Source organism: Electrophorus electricus, chromosome 6 (genome assembly GCF_013358815.1).
Source record: "Electrophorus electricus isolate fEleEle1 chromosome 6, fEleEle1.pri, whole genome shotgun sequence".
Classification (NCBI taxonomy): domain Eukaryota; kingdom Metazoa; phylum Chordata; class Actinopteri; order Gymnotiformes; family Gymnotidae; genus Electrophorus; species Electrophorus electricus.
In genome coordinates, this window is record NC_049540.1 from 27,796,296 (window position 1) to 27,812,033 (window position 15,738).

At 42.7% G+C, this 15,738-nt stretch overlaps 1 protein-coding gene across 1 annotated transcript in view; it reads right to left on the minus strand.

Moving 5' to 3' along the window:
• Positions 1-9,839: 9,839 nt before the first annotated feature.
• Positions 9,840-15,738, minus strand: part of LOC113573687 (synaptic vesicle glycoprotein 2C) — a 39,701-nt gene continuing 33,802 nt past the window's right edge. Inside the window, exons 9-13 of the mRNA XM_027004101.2 lie at positions 15,536-15,700; positions 14,559-14,692; positions 12,355-12,558; positions 10,962-11,121; positions 9,840-10,710 (exon numbers count right to left, since the gene is read on the minus strand). Coding sequence (XP_026859902.2) covers positions 10,527-10,710; positions 10,962-11,121; positions 12,355-12,558; positions 14,559-14,692; positions 15,536-15,700 — 847 coding nt within the window. The 3' untranslated portion in view covers positions 9,840-10,526. The remainder of the gene's footprint in view (positions 10,711-10,961; positions 11,122-12,354; positions 12,559-14,558; positions 14,693-15,535; positions 15,701-15,738) is intronic.

Below are 15,738 nucleotides of genomic sequence, written 5' to 3' on the forward strand. Positions count from 1 at the left end.
ATGGGGGTGAGATCAGAGAACTGCACCAAGGCTTAGAAACCATAACATTCTGCCAGAACAGTGGCAGATCTGTGACCATAACCCTGAAGAGGTTACTTTCTTTAAAAAAATAAATAAAATAAATGTGGGGTTTTTTTTGGGGGGGGGGGGGGATTTCAGGCAAAAAAAAAAGGCAAGACATGAAGAGCTTTTTGTCATAAAGGTCAAAGGGAATATGAGATATTTCTGCTAACAGGGACTGACTGAAAACAGTGGCAAAGGACAGAAATGGCTTTGTCTTAATGTTTTGAGAGAGGGGAGAAGGGGAGAGAGAGAGAGCATAAGAGAGAGGAGGGAACTCGAGGGGAGGCGCAGACTCGTTCGAGTGGCTGTGTGAAACAATTGCGTCTTTGAGCCGTATGCTGATTGAATGGAGCCGACACGCCGGCGCTCGCGCTGAATCTCAGACTGCTGGAGAAGCAGCTTGAAACCTGTGGCTTGTTATAGTCGAGGACTTGTGTTTGCTGGATATGCAAGCTGCAGCACAGCTACCCCAGAAGAAGTCAATGACACTAAAATGGCCCTTAAAAGCAGGGTGGAGTGTTTGTGGGATTTGAAGGCTGATCTATAGCAGAGGTATGGTGCATACCACAATTCATAAACTGAGATTTTATCTTTCAGTTTCTTACTAAATGCAAGCCTCATATCCTAATGACTTATAAAAGTAGCAATACCTCACCTGTGGTAGTCAACACCGATATCCTGCTTCATCAAGAGCTGTCCGATAAGAATGTTAGAGCGCCAGTTTCTGTGTGTGTGCGTGCGTGCATGTGGGTGCATGCACCTGTGTTATCTTCTTGTGCTCTGATCTAGCTTGAAGAATCCTTTAACGGCCATGTTTTTGACGTCAACCTACTGACATATTGCATAAAACACAATAGATAAGACATTAGTTCTGTCCTGGTTAGTTTACACTGACCTTTGCAATTTTAATTATATGTCTCCAAGTTTTCTCATGACATGATATAAAGGGAAGGTCTACTGGCAGACAGACTCAGTAGCGGCAAACTAACCTTACTTGGGAGGTCACTTGTATGGTTTGTTCCTAATGATATGCTACCCGTATGGTCACACTGAGTCACATCCATGAGTTTGGGAATGAACAGTGTGTAGGGACGGAGCGGGGAGGAGCAGCCTGCTTCACACGTGACTGCACTGGCCCACGCCTGATTGGACAGGTTTACCTGCTACACATCAGATGTGAGCTGCACGGCGCACCGTGGTGCACTTACTCTTCACGGCGCATTGCATCGTGAATTTTCTGTCCTCCGAGACTGTCCTGAGCCCGTCAAGTTGTTACCAGCCCCTTCAGGAGCTAAATCGGGGTGTTGGAGCACAGAAAACAAACAAACAAGTGAAATCTGTGGAGTGCAGGAGGGGGTGAACAAGCTTCATTAGCCTAGGGAGAATACACAGCCCCGGTGTGTTTGTCTCTGCGGGCTGGGAGGTGCTGTAGCCTGGCGAGTCTCAGCACGGGCATGGACCTGTATCCGTATCTGATAACCGCAGCGTGCTGGCTTCATCATCACAACCCTAAAGCTCCATTTAATCCCAGCCTCAACTTTACCACCATCAGGACCCGTCTGTTAGCAGTTAGTGCTGATAGCGTCTCTGTAAGAATGCGTTCTGGAGAGCAGCTGTTGGAACGCATGCTGTGCCACATCGTGCGCTGTAAGAGGAAACAGGTGATTGCAGAATGCTCCCAGAGACAAGACTCCTGCGTTTAAACTTCTGCTGGCATCACAATAATCCGAGCTGCAGCTCTCGGCTCGGGTTCTGCAGAGGTCAGCACTGGACTGGCCATGCATTGCATTTTTTTTTTTTTTTTAAGATTTTCCCTGCCCTAGCACATATGACTCATGAAAGCCGTGATAAGTAACCGGATAATGTGAATAAGACATCGCAGAGCAGTGTAGAGATGTTCCAGGACCGAGTGTGAAACACTGAAATGGACAGACGCTATTGTCTTCCTGTTCCCAATGCAATTATGAATCAATATGCACATTGAAAGAATGGACTCTGGGCTGCTGGTCTGAGACCAACTGAGTGGTGTTTCTTGTCATAGTTCAAATGTGCAAGGTGAGTGCTTTTACTGTTTGAAAAAAACATTAAGTGAGCACAACGAAAAGTGCCTGAATACCCAAGGGCATGGTGGTCCTGACCTTCAACACCGCGCTTTTGGGTTCAGCCTGTCCCACGGCCACCTGGTGTTTTAATCTGTAAGAAAGGCTACCAAAATAGAGTAAACAAGCAGAACTGAGCTAGCACCTACAGCATGTGCCATGGAGGGGTGGGTAGGGGAGAATTCCTGCCCCTTTAAGGCAGTGGCCTTGAGTTGGGGACTTCCTGTATGCAAGCAGAGATGTGAGAGAGAGGTGTGCAAGTAGTGCCCCCACCCAAGTGTGTGTGTGTGTGTGTGTGTGTGTGTGTGTGTGTGTGTGTGTGTGTGTGTGTGTGTTGGTGAGTTAATTTTAGTTCCACTTGTCTGCGTGTATCTATGCTGTTGAGAGGAAGATAAAAATTCACAGTTCAGGACAGCAGACAGTACAGACGTCCTCTGAGTTTGTGTGAGTGCGTGTTTGTACGTGCATTTCTTTGTAGAAGTGTATGTGTGAGTGTGTGTGTGTGTGTGTGTTTAACTTTTAGCCCATTCCCTACTCACATCCTGAAGCAACATTGAGCAAACATTTATTTAACATTTATTGAGATCACAAAAGAAAACCACATATCTTCCCAGAATCTGATGAGCCCAATAAAAGTACCATCTTAATATTGACTTAGCAATGAAATGCTAACAAGCGTGCTGAATGCTCAGATGAAGTCTTGATAAACACTGACGTCGCTGAGATGGCAATGGCAGTCCGGTGTCTGTTGGTAGCGTCCCTGTGCGGGTGTGCGCACTCTGAAGAGTTACACCAGTGCCCTGGACTGAGTCATGCACCGTCACACAGGCATGCTGAAGACATGAGTCAACTCGGCTCTTCATCTCTGTGGTTAACCGGCAGTAATTATAGAATACAGTAAGTATATGCTAGGCCTCTTGTGCACTAGGACGCCTGATGGCTCTTTTTTGTCAAACATACAAAACAAAGGGGAACGATTATGACAAAAATGCAGACTCTGGTCACGGAGAGCCCATTTACTCGTGTGTTTACTCTCAGTGAGACTTGCATGCATCCACGCCATATGTGTAGACTATGTACTTTTCAAGCTGACAGAGGTTGCATAAAATATTACTAAACACGCTGATTTCTCAAGGGAAACAAACACGATCTTGTGCTAGAACACTCCAAGGGCATTTTAGGTCTCTAGATGAGAATTCTAGAAGTCCACTTACTTGCAATTATTTTCTGAGGCCACTTCCACATGTGTCGACTGTGTCTGTGTGACTGTACCTGCATAAACACAATATTCTCATCATCCTTTATAAAAAATGGTGTTGGAGAATAAACCAATAAACCAAAAGCAATCTGAGAACTGAGCCCTGTACCCTTGATTAGTGGCATGTGTGTGCAGTCTCAGATCTAAATGTGGCTTGGCTTAGCTAAATGTAGAACTTTCATAGCGAGGCAGTCAGAATTGCTCCTGAGCCATCCTTAGCATGCCAGACGTAGGGATAAAGCCGTACTACTGCCGTCCCCCTGGGGCTGGGTCCAGAAGCCTGACATGCCTGTCAAGAAACAACCTCACAACGTCTTGGAGGGCTCATGGTGCTCAGAGCTGCCTGTGTGTTGTAGAGCTGCTCTTTGGGCCTCTCACAAAGCATGTAAACCTATCACAGGCTGAGGCCGAGTTCAGCCCAACCCATTGGGCTTCAGACCCGAATCGCCGGCAGTTAATAATGAGTTGGGATATAATGCTGGGATTTTAGCACTTTAACAAAATTTTAAAAGAGCATTCTGCGTCTTTTAATGCATAGAATTGTGCTTTGAGGACTGAGTGAATTTGAGGGTATAATTGCATATAATTGTGCGTCTTCTGTTTAAATCTCTAAATGAACAAATGTCAGGAAATGTAGTTCACATCAACACAGACATAAATGTAATAACAGTCTGATGTTGCCTGCAAAGCTTGAGCCACCTCTGACATCAGGAGGCTCTACAGTGCACAATGACCTACTTTGCACTTATTCACAGACCATATGCTTAAAAACCTAAATGGGCAGAACTCAGGAAAGGTAGTTCAAATCCACACAGAAATGTACCTACACGTACCAGGGCAGTGCTAGCTCAGTGGTTAAGGTACTTGACTTGTAATCGGACGGTTGCTGGCTGGGCCCTTAACCCTCGATTGCTCAAGTTGTACTCAGTCATAATTGTAAGTTGCTTTGGATAAAAGCATCGGCTAAATGCTGTAACTGTAACGACAGTCTGATGTTGTACATTGATGTCAGATTCAGAAGATTGTGGGCTGAACATGCTAGTTTGTAAATTTTAAACATTCACCAGACATGCACTACAATGTGACAGGGGCACAATGCCAGAAGCAGACAGAGAATAAATTAAATTTCAAAGAAAACTACCAAAAAAAAAAAAGAAAGAAAATGAATTCAGTCAGAAACAAAAAACAAAATAAACATAGCTTAACATGCATTCCAATTATAGCGTTGTATCAACTCAAATGTACCGGCTACGTCGGAGCACGTCTGCCTATACGTCACTCCTTTGGACTGGACCATTTACAGGTACCTAAATTATTCCTAATTTCCTAATATCTCCCAAAATATTGTCCAAGATAAAAGGATCATCATTTAAAACATTTTCCAGTTATATAAAATTTACTTTATTAAATATAAATATACACATATATTTATATAAATAAATATAAGTGTATATTGGTATGTACATGTGTATATTTATATATGTACATATATAAATATACACATACATTTATTTTAAATATATACACATATCCAAACATATGGAGCCATTAACCAAGATTTTGTCCTCCCCCGTTCTGTTTGGGAAATGACCTGATCCGATAACGTGAACCAAAAACTACAAATCCCCTCAATTCTGTGCGTGATTCTTTTGACTTGTCCCCCTTGCGACCAGGTAAGACAGGTAGGTGTACTCTGGACTCGAAGACCCTTTTGTAACGCGTGGTGGCCCGAGTGCGTGGGGCAGGACCCACAGACTCCAACGTCTGGGTGGGACGCACATTTATTTACATTTAACATAAAACACTAACGGCACTCACAAGAATTACACACGATCGATACAAACAAGAAGCGGTTAACATTAAACACGTACATTGAACACTAATACGATGAACATTTGCTATGTAACATTAACACGTTACGTCAATAATGACCAACGACAATGCACACCCTGAAGTGGGTTTAAATACACAAAGCCGAAACGAGGTGCAGGTGTGCGCAGGCGTGGCCACAAACGAAGGTCCTCCGGGAGGCGAGCGTTCCGTAACACCTTTACATTATTACAGTAAACATATATTTATATATACATTAACTTTAACAATTACCTGCATAGTCAGTTGGGCACCCTGAACAATGTAAGACAATTACAATTAGCATTCTTTCCCAGAACCCCTGCAAGTTTCTTCCACTTGACAGCGGCGTGCTTGAGTTGGAATAAAAGTCTCTACCATATGTGCCTTTTCACTCTGACTCTACTGAAGCGGAATCCTGTTACATGCAACAAATAATAGAGCATCACTGAACTTTTCAATTTTACCAGCTTTTCACATTACATGCAAACTGCTATTGTCTACATTTTAAAGCCTCTAATGACTGGCTGGAGGGCAGGGGATATCCCAATCTATACGTGTATATGTCTATGTCTGCACATTTGTATTAACCTAGCAAGCTCCTCAGTCAAATTTGCCGTTCATCAAAACACTTTATTTCATTTGTCTATGGCGGATGGTGTCTAAGTCCACTTTGCTTCATGTCAGACGTGCGAGACTGTGCTTGGACCCAGTATCGCTGCACCGGCTATTTGTTATTGTAATCATATTAATATGTTGTATTACATTGTAATCATATTGTAATCATATTATTGTAATCATATTAATATGTTGTATTACAACATTGTAATATGTTGTATTGTAACATATTGTAATATGTATTTTAATTAATTAAGTATTTTTCCATTTGTATTAGACAGGAGTAAGAAAAATGTATGTAATTTGTGTAAATGTACTTTTGGGATCAATAGTTGTGTATTTGAAATACTAAAATATTTAATAAACTAGTCTAGTTAACGTTATACTTTCTTCCCTTACCGAATCCAGTACCATAGAGATTATTAATTTTCTTTTTCCCCCACCAACCGCGCCGCAAAACTACAAGTGTTCAACATTAATCATCCGACATGTGGAGGTTCCATAGAAGTGTATTACCTGTTTATTCAGGGAGAGAAACCGAAGCGGATTCCTTGATTTTAGAAAGCTTCACTTCCAACTTCCAATGACCTTGAACAGCTTTCTTTGACCTTTTTGCAGAGTTTCTTCTTTGCGTCATTTGAACAGAGCACTTGGACTTGTTTCACTTGTTGAAAATGTGTCTAAGCATATTTTAATGTATTTGTATTGATTTACATGAATTTGATTTTGACAGTAATACCTTGATGATAGAGGGCCGGGGTGTCCACATGTCCCCTACCGAGACAGAGGACAGCGTGATGTTTGCCAGATTGCCACATGTGCAGGCTACACGAACACGTGGGCGCCATCTCGTGGTGACTATGCGAACGAAACATTCCAGCTTCCATTGTATCAATGAACAAGTCCTCTCAAAATATTTTTTTCTGCAATTTATCGAAGAACATTAATAAATAAGGGTGTTGATAAAGGTTCGAGGGAAAGACATTAAATGTACTGTAAATCCAGTGACCTGCCAATCTTGACATTTCCACGTTTTCCCAAAAAAAAAAAAAAAAAAAAAAAGTTTAAATAAGTAAGTAAAGAAACAAATAAATGTGAACCGCGCTGTTCACTCTTTTTTAAGGCATAAAACAGCACGGACCGAGGAAAGGGTTATCCTTGATTGAGTCATTCGGATCACTGTGATTTGTAAGGTTTTACAATAACAACACTACTTAACAGAATTAAGCACATGTACAACACCCAGCAAGAGGTTTAATCAGAATTGCACTGGTTTTGTGTAGCTTGGAGGGTTAAGGTTAGGGTTAGGCCTCCTAGACTGCTACTCATAATGAACTTTTACTGCAGTCACATTGTTGCGTAAAATTGGCCAGGCTGTTCTTCTTTTGTATTGGGAAATTCGCCGAGTTCTTAAATAAAACGACCACATCGTTGTAATGCACTGTAAATAAAACAAGAGACACCTGTTCGTTCTTACAGAGACTGAAAGTCTTTAATTTTCAATACACTTGGATCCAAAACGAATCCACTTCTAAATGATCTACAACTTACACGGCTTTCTCTCACTTCGAAATAAATCATATCAAGGAAAGTTTTTTTTTTTTTTGGCAAATGACTTTACAGACATTTAAGAGACCAACAGGACCAAATCCAGTGTCGGCATGCTGAACTCAACCATATCACACGACGGAGACCCCCACCTACAGGACACGTTAAAAGGACACTCATCTCTCCATCTCCGGAAAACACAACACACACGAAGCGGAATTATCAAGAGAAATCTCCATAACATACATGCAAGAGTCATCGGAAAAGAAAAGCGTTGGTTTTATTAGCGTGTTATTAGAAGACAGACGGACAAATCTTTTTGAGTTTATGCAAACACGCGAACCATCGGTCTGGATATATGCTGAAAGCAACGTGGTAACCTTCATGTTCATCGATACTAAACGCGATGTGGTGAGACGTGAATGTGATGTGTTTCTTTTTCAGGGTTCCCCTTCTGTGGCGATCTGGACTCAGCCCTGAGACTCCCCAAAGCAATGGCTTTGTGCTTTCTCAGGAAAGGCTCGGCTTACAGAGAGGAAACACACAAAACATGCACTACTTCAGTACGGGAGTTGGAGAAATGTTCAGTCACTACCGTCTGTTTGCTGTGGTAATGGAGATGGATGGTCTACTGATCAGTTTATTATGGCCTCCGGTCCAAATTAAGATTTGATCTGCCCAGTCTCTCTTTAGTGCACTAGGTATTTACACCCTATATAGTGCACTATGTAGGGAGTAGGGAGTATTGCCAAATATTCTGCCACCAGCTCTTCAGAGCAGGGATTTCAGCAGCAGTGTTTCACTGCGTCACCGTTCCAGTGTAGCTTTTACTCAAAGAGAACACTCCATAAAAGGCATCCACACACACACACACACACACACACACACACGCACACTCCCTAAAAAACCCAACAAACTAATGAACCCATTAGGTAAGAAAATAAAACGGTCACAATATATTGATACGCACACAGCACAACAAGCTAATAAAGTTAAAAACTATTCTAACCCTGTACTGGAAACATGTTGTATGGCACATGAAGATCTGAAAAGAAAGGTTTTCATTAAGGATTTGTGTCCTTCTTAACGACATATACACACACACAGTGAAACTATATTTATCTTTCCAAAATTCTGGAAAATAGCAGCAGTAGGGCCAGTACATGGGTGGAAAAGCAGGCCTGGTGTCCATGGCTTATCGGTCGTCATGGCTACAGTCACCACATGATGTCCATCCCTCTGTTTCTCCACGAGATGGCTAAATGTCTGCCCAGGTCTGCCCTGGCTGGGTGAAGAACGATGACATCACAGGGGTCATATCCCACGGAAGCAGCCTATTGGTCTGAACTACCGCCCGGCGCCGCCCTAGATTTTACAGAGGGATTTCTGATTGGACAGGAGACCTATCACTCTTTTTGGAGTTGCAAAAAAAAACAAACAACAAAAAAAACCAGCCAGTAAACGTGGCCTTTGGAAGATACACATCATGTAAGCCTATGCAAGCGTCTTATGCCTAGATGAACAGACCAGGGTGAACAAATCGGTCAAGCAACTGTCTAATTTCTTTACAATGCAGTGCGTCTGCAGGTGGAACACAACAGTAGCACACTAGGGGATACAAAAGCCAGACTATTATCAGCATTGCTGGGTCCTAACACACACACACACACACACACACACACACACACACACACACATAGAGAGCATAATGAAACACCATGAAGCAGAACGAGCATACAAAATAGCATAGATGGAAGGTTGATTTTCCTTTGGGGGGGGGGGGGGGGGAGGCACAGTTTTGAGAGAAAGGCCATTCCGTGATTAGAGGAGATCACAGATCATGAAAGAGACACACAGCAATATGACTGAGAATCACCAGACCATAGCAGCGGGGGCACGGGCCTTTTTTCTACACACACACACACGCACACAAAGACACACTCACACACACACTATTGCAGGAGATGGAGAAAAGACAGACCGAGGGAGACAAACAGAGACCAAGAATGAAGATGGGGAGATATATATATATATCTGTCTGTCTCTCTTTCTCTATATGTGTGTGTGTGTGTGTGTGTGTGTGTGTGTATATATATATATATATATATATATATATATATATATATATATATATATGTGTGTGTGTGTGTGTGTGTGTGTGTGTGTGTGTGTGTGTGTGTGTGTGTGTGTGTGTGTGTGTATGTGTGTGTGTGTGTGTGTCTGTGTCTGTTTCACTTTCTCTATATGTGGGTGTATATATATTTATTTATTTATCTATTTATTTATTTATTTGTTTGTTTGTTTATTTATTTTCTATATACACATATAGAGAAAGAGGGAGACAGACAGCGAGCGAAAGAAGTAAAAATGTCAGGTAGAAAATTTCATAAATCAAGGCCCTTGCACTCAGTAAGCTCGCACTGACCACACGGCCACACAGACGAGAACTAAGCCTAAAGCATTGTGCTGCAATAAAGAGCTTTTAAGAGTTCTTCTCGCAGCTTCAGATCACCCACGCAAGGAACAACAGAGGCGCCGTCTGTCCAGCCCGTGTTAGGAATGTGAACGGACACCAGACACGAGCAGAGGCTTAGCCTATGCTAACACACGCAGCTGCTGTTATTATTCTTCATGTTTTCTATGTTTTCTTTTTTAAATCTCAGGAACCATCGCAGGTTTACGAGGCTGTCTATTTTGTGCACAGTCAAGCATCATAAAATAAAAACAAAAGTTAAAATAACTTTTACAGAACATTTTCATACATTATGTTGTCAAATGCCCAGGAGAGATCAAACATCTTAATTTTGGCTCAATATGATTCAAGGAAGATTCATCTGTGGCATTTAAAGAATCCTCAATATGTTTGGTCTAGACTGAGGCAAATTCAAAATGTCAATTATAACTTAATAAATAAGTTACATAATCAAACAAACAAACAAACACATAGAGAATCTAACACCGGGTAAATTACTCAGGAAATAAAAAGACAATTTCATGTGTTGATGTCTTGGCCTGATGCACCTGCCCCAACCTGGAATGTCCTCGTTTCTGTGGCAACTCAGTGGTTCGAGGTGAAGGGTCAGAGGTGGGCGTCACATGAGGACGTTGGAACGGGTGTCTGGGAGTCGTAGTCCCACGAGGCCGCCGCTAACCAGCACGCCGGAGGCCAGCAGGATTGGGATAGCTTTAGTGATTCCCACCAGGGAGCCGAAGATCAGGTTACCTAACACAGCTGCCAACTTACACATCGCATTACAGAAACCAAACCCGGTGCCCCTACACACACACACACACACACACACACACACACAGGTAAAAAAAAGTTGAACCAATGTATTTGCATTCTAAATACTAATATCTATTGGTCTGTGAGTGTTTGTGAATGCTGTCTGTAGGTTATGGGGACTAGCCCATGTGCCTTCTGATAGATGACTGTGGAGCCTCTGTCTGTGATGTTCCTGTTGATAGGAGTCTGTGTATGTGTGTGTGGGCGTGTGTGTGTGTGTGTGTGTGTGTGTGTGTGGTACCTCCTGTCGGTGGGATATAGCTCAGTCGTGACTACGTCCAGTGAGTTCCAGGCAGAGATACTGAGGCCGTTATAGAGACACAGCATTGCGATCATCATGGATTCACTGGTGCCGAACCACAGGAAGAAACAGCTGATACCAGACAACACCATGGAGCCTCCTGAAGAACAAGCCGGAAGGTTGAAGACAGACAGGAGATACGGTGAAGGTCTCTAGCAAGCAGTATTAGCAAACAGGTGAAATCACGCATAAAAGAAAGATGGAAAGAAGACAAACACAGCAAATAAGAATTTGGCCCAAAAACTAATAGCAGCTGTTAAACATGAAGTCCCTTTCGAAACATTTCGGAATATTTTGGAATATTTCTTGAATATGTGCATTTCAGCAATGGGGATATAGTCACTCATAAAAGATCCCCACTGTTACCCTTGATAAAACTGGAGAATCATGTATGCTTGTAGCTTGCTCTCAATGAGAATGACGTAGCTGGCTCTGTTCCTCCCAAAGTGACTGAGAAATTGTTGATATGTTAAAACATGGCTAATTTTTATGTTACATAGATAGTGTCAGCTAACTAACAAAGGAGGCTTTTGAATGATTAATATACTGATTTTTGTTTGCAGATTCAAGGTAGCAAAACATTTTAAAAACTAAGCAAAATGCCCAACAAATGAGTAACGACCTAGATGCTCGTCAACATTAACTTTATCTCACATGAAATGCAAGCGAGATTAGAAGACTAATCTAAACAATCGCTTAGTACCTAGTTGCAAAAACTAGGATCTGTTTCTTATGTGTTGTCACCCACATAACTGTTAATTACAGTTTCTTTTCAGTGTTCACTGCAGCCTTTACTGCCAACCACTGTGTGTAATCTAGCTAGCTCCTGCACAGATACATGTCCTGGACAGACACGGGCCCGATTGGGCCCCAGATCAGTATGCCATATTCAGTACTTGACCAACATTTTTTTTTCTGGCACGTGAACGGTTCCTGGATGATGTACTACTCAAGCCAAACATTCCGGTAAACGGCCAGAGCTGCATCCCGTCACACAGTTGTGAAAATCTTTCACAAGTGGGCAGAACCATCATACATTTGTGTGACCTCAGTGTTGCTTGCGTTTGTTGCATAGTGTATACTACTACAGGGGCCAGTATGCAGTATATACAGAGTTCAGTAGGCTATTTCTGACATTTTTTTTACATTTACAGTTATCACATTTATACAAAGCAACTTACAAGTATGACTGAGTACAACTTGAGCAGTTGAGAGTTAAGGGTCTTGTTCAGGGGCCCAACAGTGGCAACTTTGCAGTGGTGGCTTGAACTGGCAACCTTCTGATTACAAGTCCAGTACCTTAACTACTGTGTTCCAGGATCGATCTGCTTACCCAGCATGCTCAGCCGCCCAACTTTGTCCATGAGGAGGGCGGAGACTATGTTGCCCGGCAAAACGGCCAGCGTTCCGAGGAAGTTGATGAAATAGACCCAGTATGCGCTGTAGTCATCATCGAACGTGATCTGGCAACCCGTCTTATTGTGTGTGAACGTACTGTTGACCACCAATGAGCCAAAGAATTTCGAGTCATCGATATCTGCGTGTGAGAAATTGGGATTATTCCTGCTGCTTTACATGTTATGCGCTTGTTTTTACCTTTTGAAATATCCTTTTTTTAGCACAATGGGTTCCACCGGTTACATATAGGGAGGAGGAGCAGCTTTCAAATAGAACTCGGCCATTTGTTATCAAGTGGCTGAAATAACCACAGAGAGCACAAGGCCCGATTTATTGACATCGTTCCTGACACATCCTCTGCGCAGCCAATCAATACTTTTCTCTTCTCCAGTTCCCTGGTGAAACTACACAGCAGCAACCGTGATACTTGAAACTTATCAAGACTCCTTCCTCTGACAAACAAACACAGGAAGGGCCTTATTTGAAGTGTAAGTGTAGTCATTGCAAGGATGATTTAATTTTACATGTCTCTGTTCCCTCGTAAACCAAGGAGGCATCATTCTGGGAGAAGATCCTTCTGTATTCTCTTTGCAAATAGATTTGATGTGTTTTAGCACATCCATCAACAGGCTACTTTGTTCTTTTTGCACTGGCAGCAAATTCATACCCCCCCCGTCTAACAAATGGCATGTTGGGATTTCTGGTGGTATATGGCATACATTTCCCATAAGGCCTTGTGAATACACTCTCTATGGCAGTGATGGGCATGTATTCTGTGTAATGTTGTTGTTTTGGGTATGGCTGGAGTCTTAGTCAGCTCAAACCTACCACGGCCTTGTCCCGGACTGTCCTCTTGGTCTGCCTCCCTCAGTGCCCAGTGCAGTGAATCTACCAGTAACAATCTCAATCCTCCTTGAACCTGTGCTAAACATGGGCTCACCAGTACACGCTTTCCGTCTAATGGTGTCCCTCCCCCAGCCTGGCATTGCACTCCCATTGGCTGCTGAGCTTTGTTTGAAGTCAACAAAGCTCCCTCTTGCTTCTTCTCCTCTCCCGACCCAGAGAACACCTGGTCATTTAACATTAGAAAGGGTTTTAGGGGCCACTAACAATCCGCAACGCCTGGCCGTCTCCTCCGCTGTGTCTGCTCCGCGCAACTCCGTGAAAGAGAGAGAGAGAGAGAGAGAGAGAGAGAGAGAGAGAGAGAGAGAGGGAGTGGAAGAATTATGTCCTAAACGTGTCTGTAGGGAGTGTCTTAGAGATCACTGAGTCTGTGTAACACAGCGGCTACGCTGTCCTTACATAAATAAGCAGCAGTGAGAGAACGGGGCAGTAAATCTTTGTGTAGGAGGTCCCTCTGCAGCCTGGACATCAGGCAGCTCTCACTGAACGTAGCGCACACTTATTCCCCATCTCCTTCAAAGGAAAAGGCAAAGCAGTGACTGGGAAAGATGTATAATGCCAAACCAAGAGCACTATTTAAAAATGTTAAAGGTCTGGGGAAAATGAAGAGACCAAAGTTATCAATTTGTCTGGCTTTACTACTGTGTGTTTGAATAAAATTTCTTTTTTTTAAATTTTATCCCATAAAAATATTATTTAGAGCATTTATTTGCAGAAAATGACAAATGATCAAAAATCCAAAGCATGCAATATAAAGAACTTTATTTCATGAATCAATATTTGGGGGAATAACTCTGACTTTCACAGCTTTGTATGTTAGCCTGCTCTACGCCAGTCTTTGCTCGTTAAAGACAATTTGGTTCAGAGGATCACGTAATAAGCACCTCATAATTATATTAATTAGAATGAAGTGCACCTGTCGGTAATCAGCAAACTCTGGAACGGAATGACTGCTGCACACGTAGAGATTACATCATGGAGTGATCGCTTAGGTGTTTCTAGAATTGTATACTCTGCTAATAACATAATGGCTACTTTTCTACTCTCCAGAGAAGATAATACACAAAAAAGACTCTTCTGTGTCTCAAGTCGTTTCTGCGTTTCTCTCTTTACCCCCTGCTCCCACCTGTGCCCCAGTATGCACGCACACACACACACACACACACACACACACACCCACACACACACACACACACACACACACACACACACACACACTCTCTCACCAATACACACCTGTATTGTAGAAGAATGTGTCTATGATGGTGCAGTTCTTGAAGAAGGACCCAACTGAAGTGACATCCTCGAAGTAGCAGTTCTGGAAGGTGGAGTCTTTGAAGGTGACTGACTTAAACTTCATACCAATGAACCTGTCAGCCAAAAGCAACATCTTGACTTTATAATTTGATTTAGATCAACCTTTTTGTTTGTTTTGCTTTTTGTCCGTATACGTGCGGGTCACCGTATGCACAGACCAGGCCAGGAACATCAGACGTACATCACAGAACAACAAAGAGGCTTAATGTGTATCGTCCCTGTATCGTAAACAAAGAAACAGGTAACAATTACAGGCGTCTCTTCAAATCAGCATCTCTCTCTGAGTCAAACACTCAGTCTGGATAGAAAATCTACTTCCTTTGTCTGCTTGTGCTTTGTTCAGGCCGTGTTGTGATCTTTCATTTGATTCAATTGGGTAATAAACATGTTGATTTCACGGAACACACACAACGCAGATGTGATGGAAAAGGCAATTAAACGTCGGGGGGAGGAGTTAAAAGAAGAGGGAGAGGTAGAAGCAGAAGACTAGAGAAAGTGAAAGACAGAGAGAAGTGTGTGTGCGTGAGGGGGGGATAAGACGTTTTTAATTTCCTGTTGTTGAAGTAGTTACTGGGTATGAAGGGATGTAACCCTGGCACAGTTTGTGTTTTTGTGTGGGGGTGAGATAAACACACACACACAAACACACACACACACACACACACACACACACACACACACATGCACATGGACATAAACACATATTCACATATATAGGCAAAGCTAGACAATGACAGTAGGCCACTGGATGATAAAAATGGATAAGATTGGACTGCAGTCAACATTTTATTTTACAGGAGCTGCTGAAAGGAGACTATTACTCATCAACAGCACAGATTTCAGCTCTCACACACCTGCCTTTAATGCAGACTCGCACATCACTGAAGAAGACTCACTTGTCATTGATGAAGAGCCCATTGGAGTGGACCTGGTTTTCCAGAGTGAAGTTGAAAGTGAAGTCCTCAATGCGTTCGGTGCTGTGAATCTTCACCCGTGATGCATACTCGTCTGCCTGCAGGTGTTTTATGACATCGGGGAACCACACAGACAGGCCGTAGAACCTGCATACAGGATATGACATCAGAGATGAGGTTAGTGC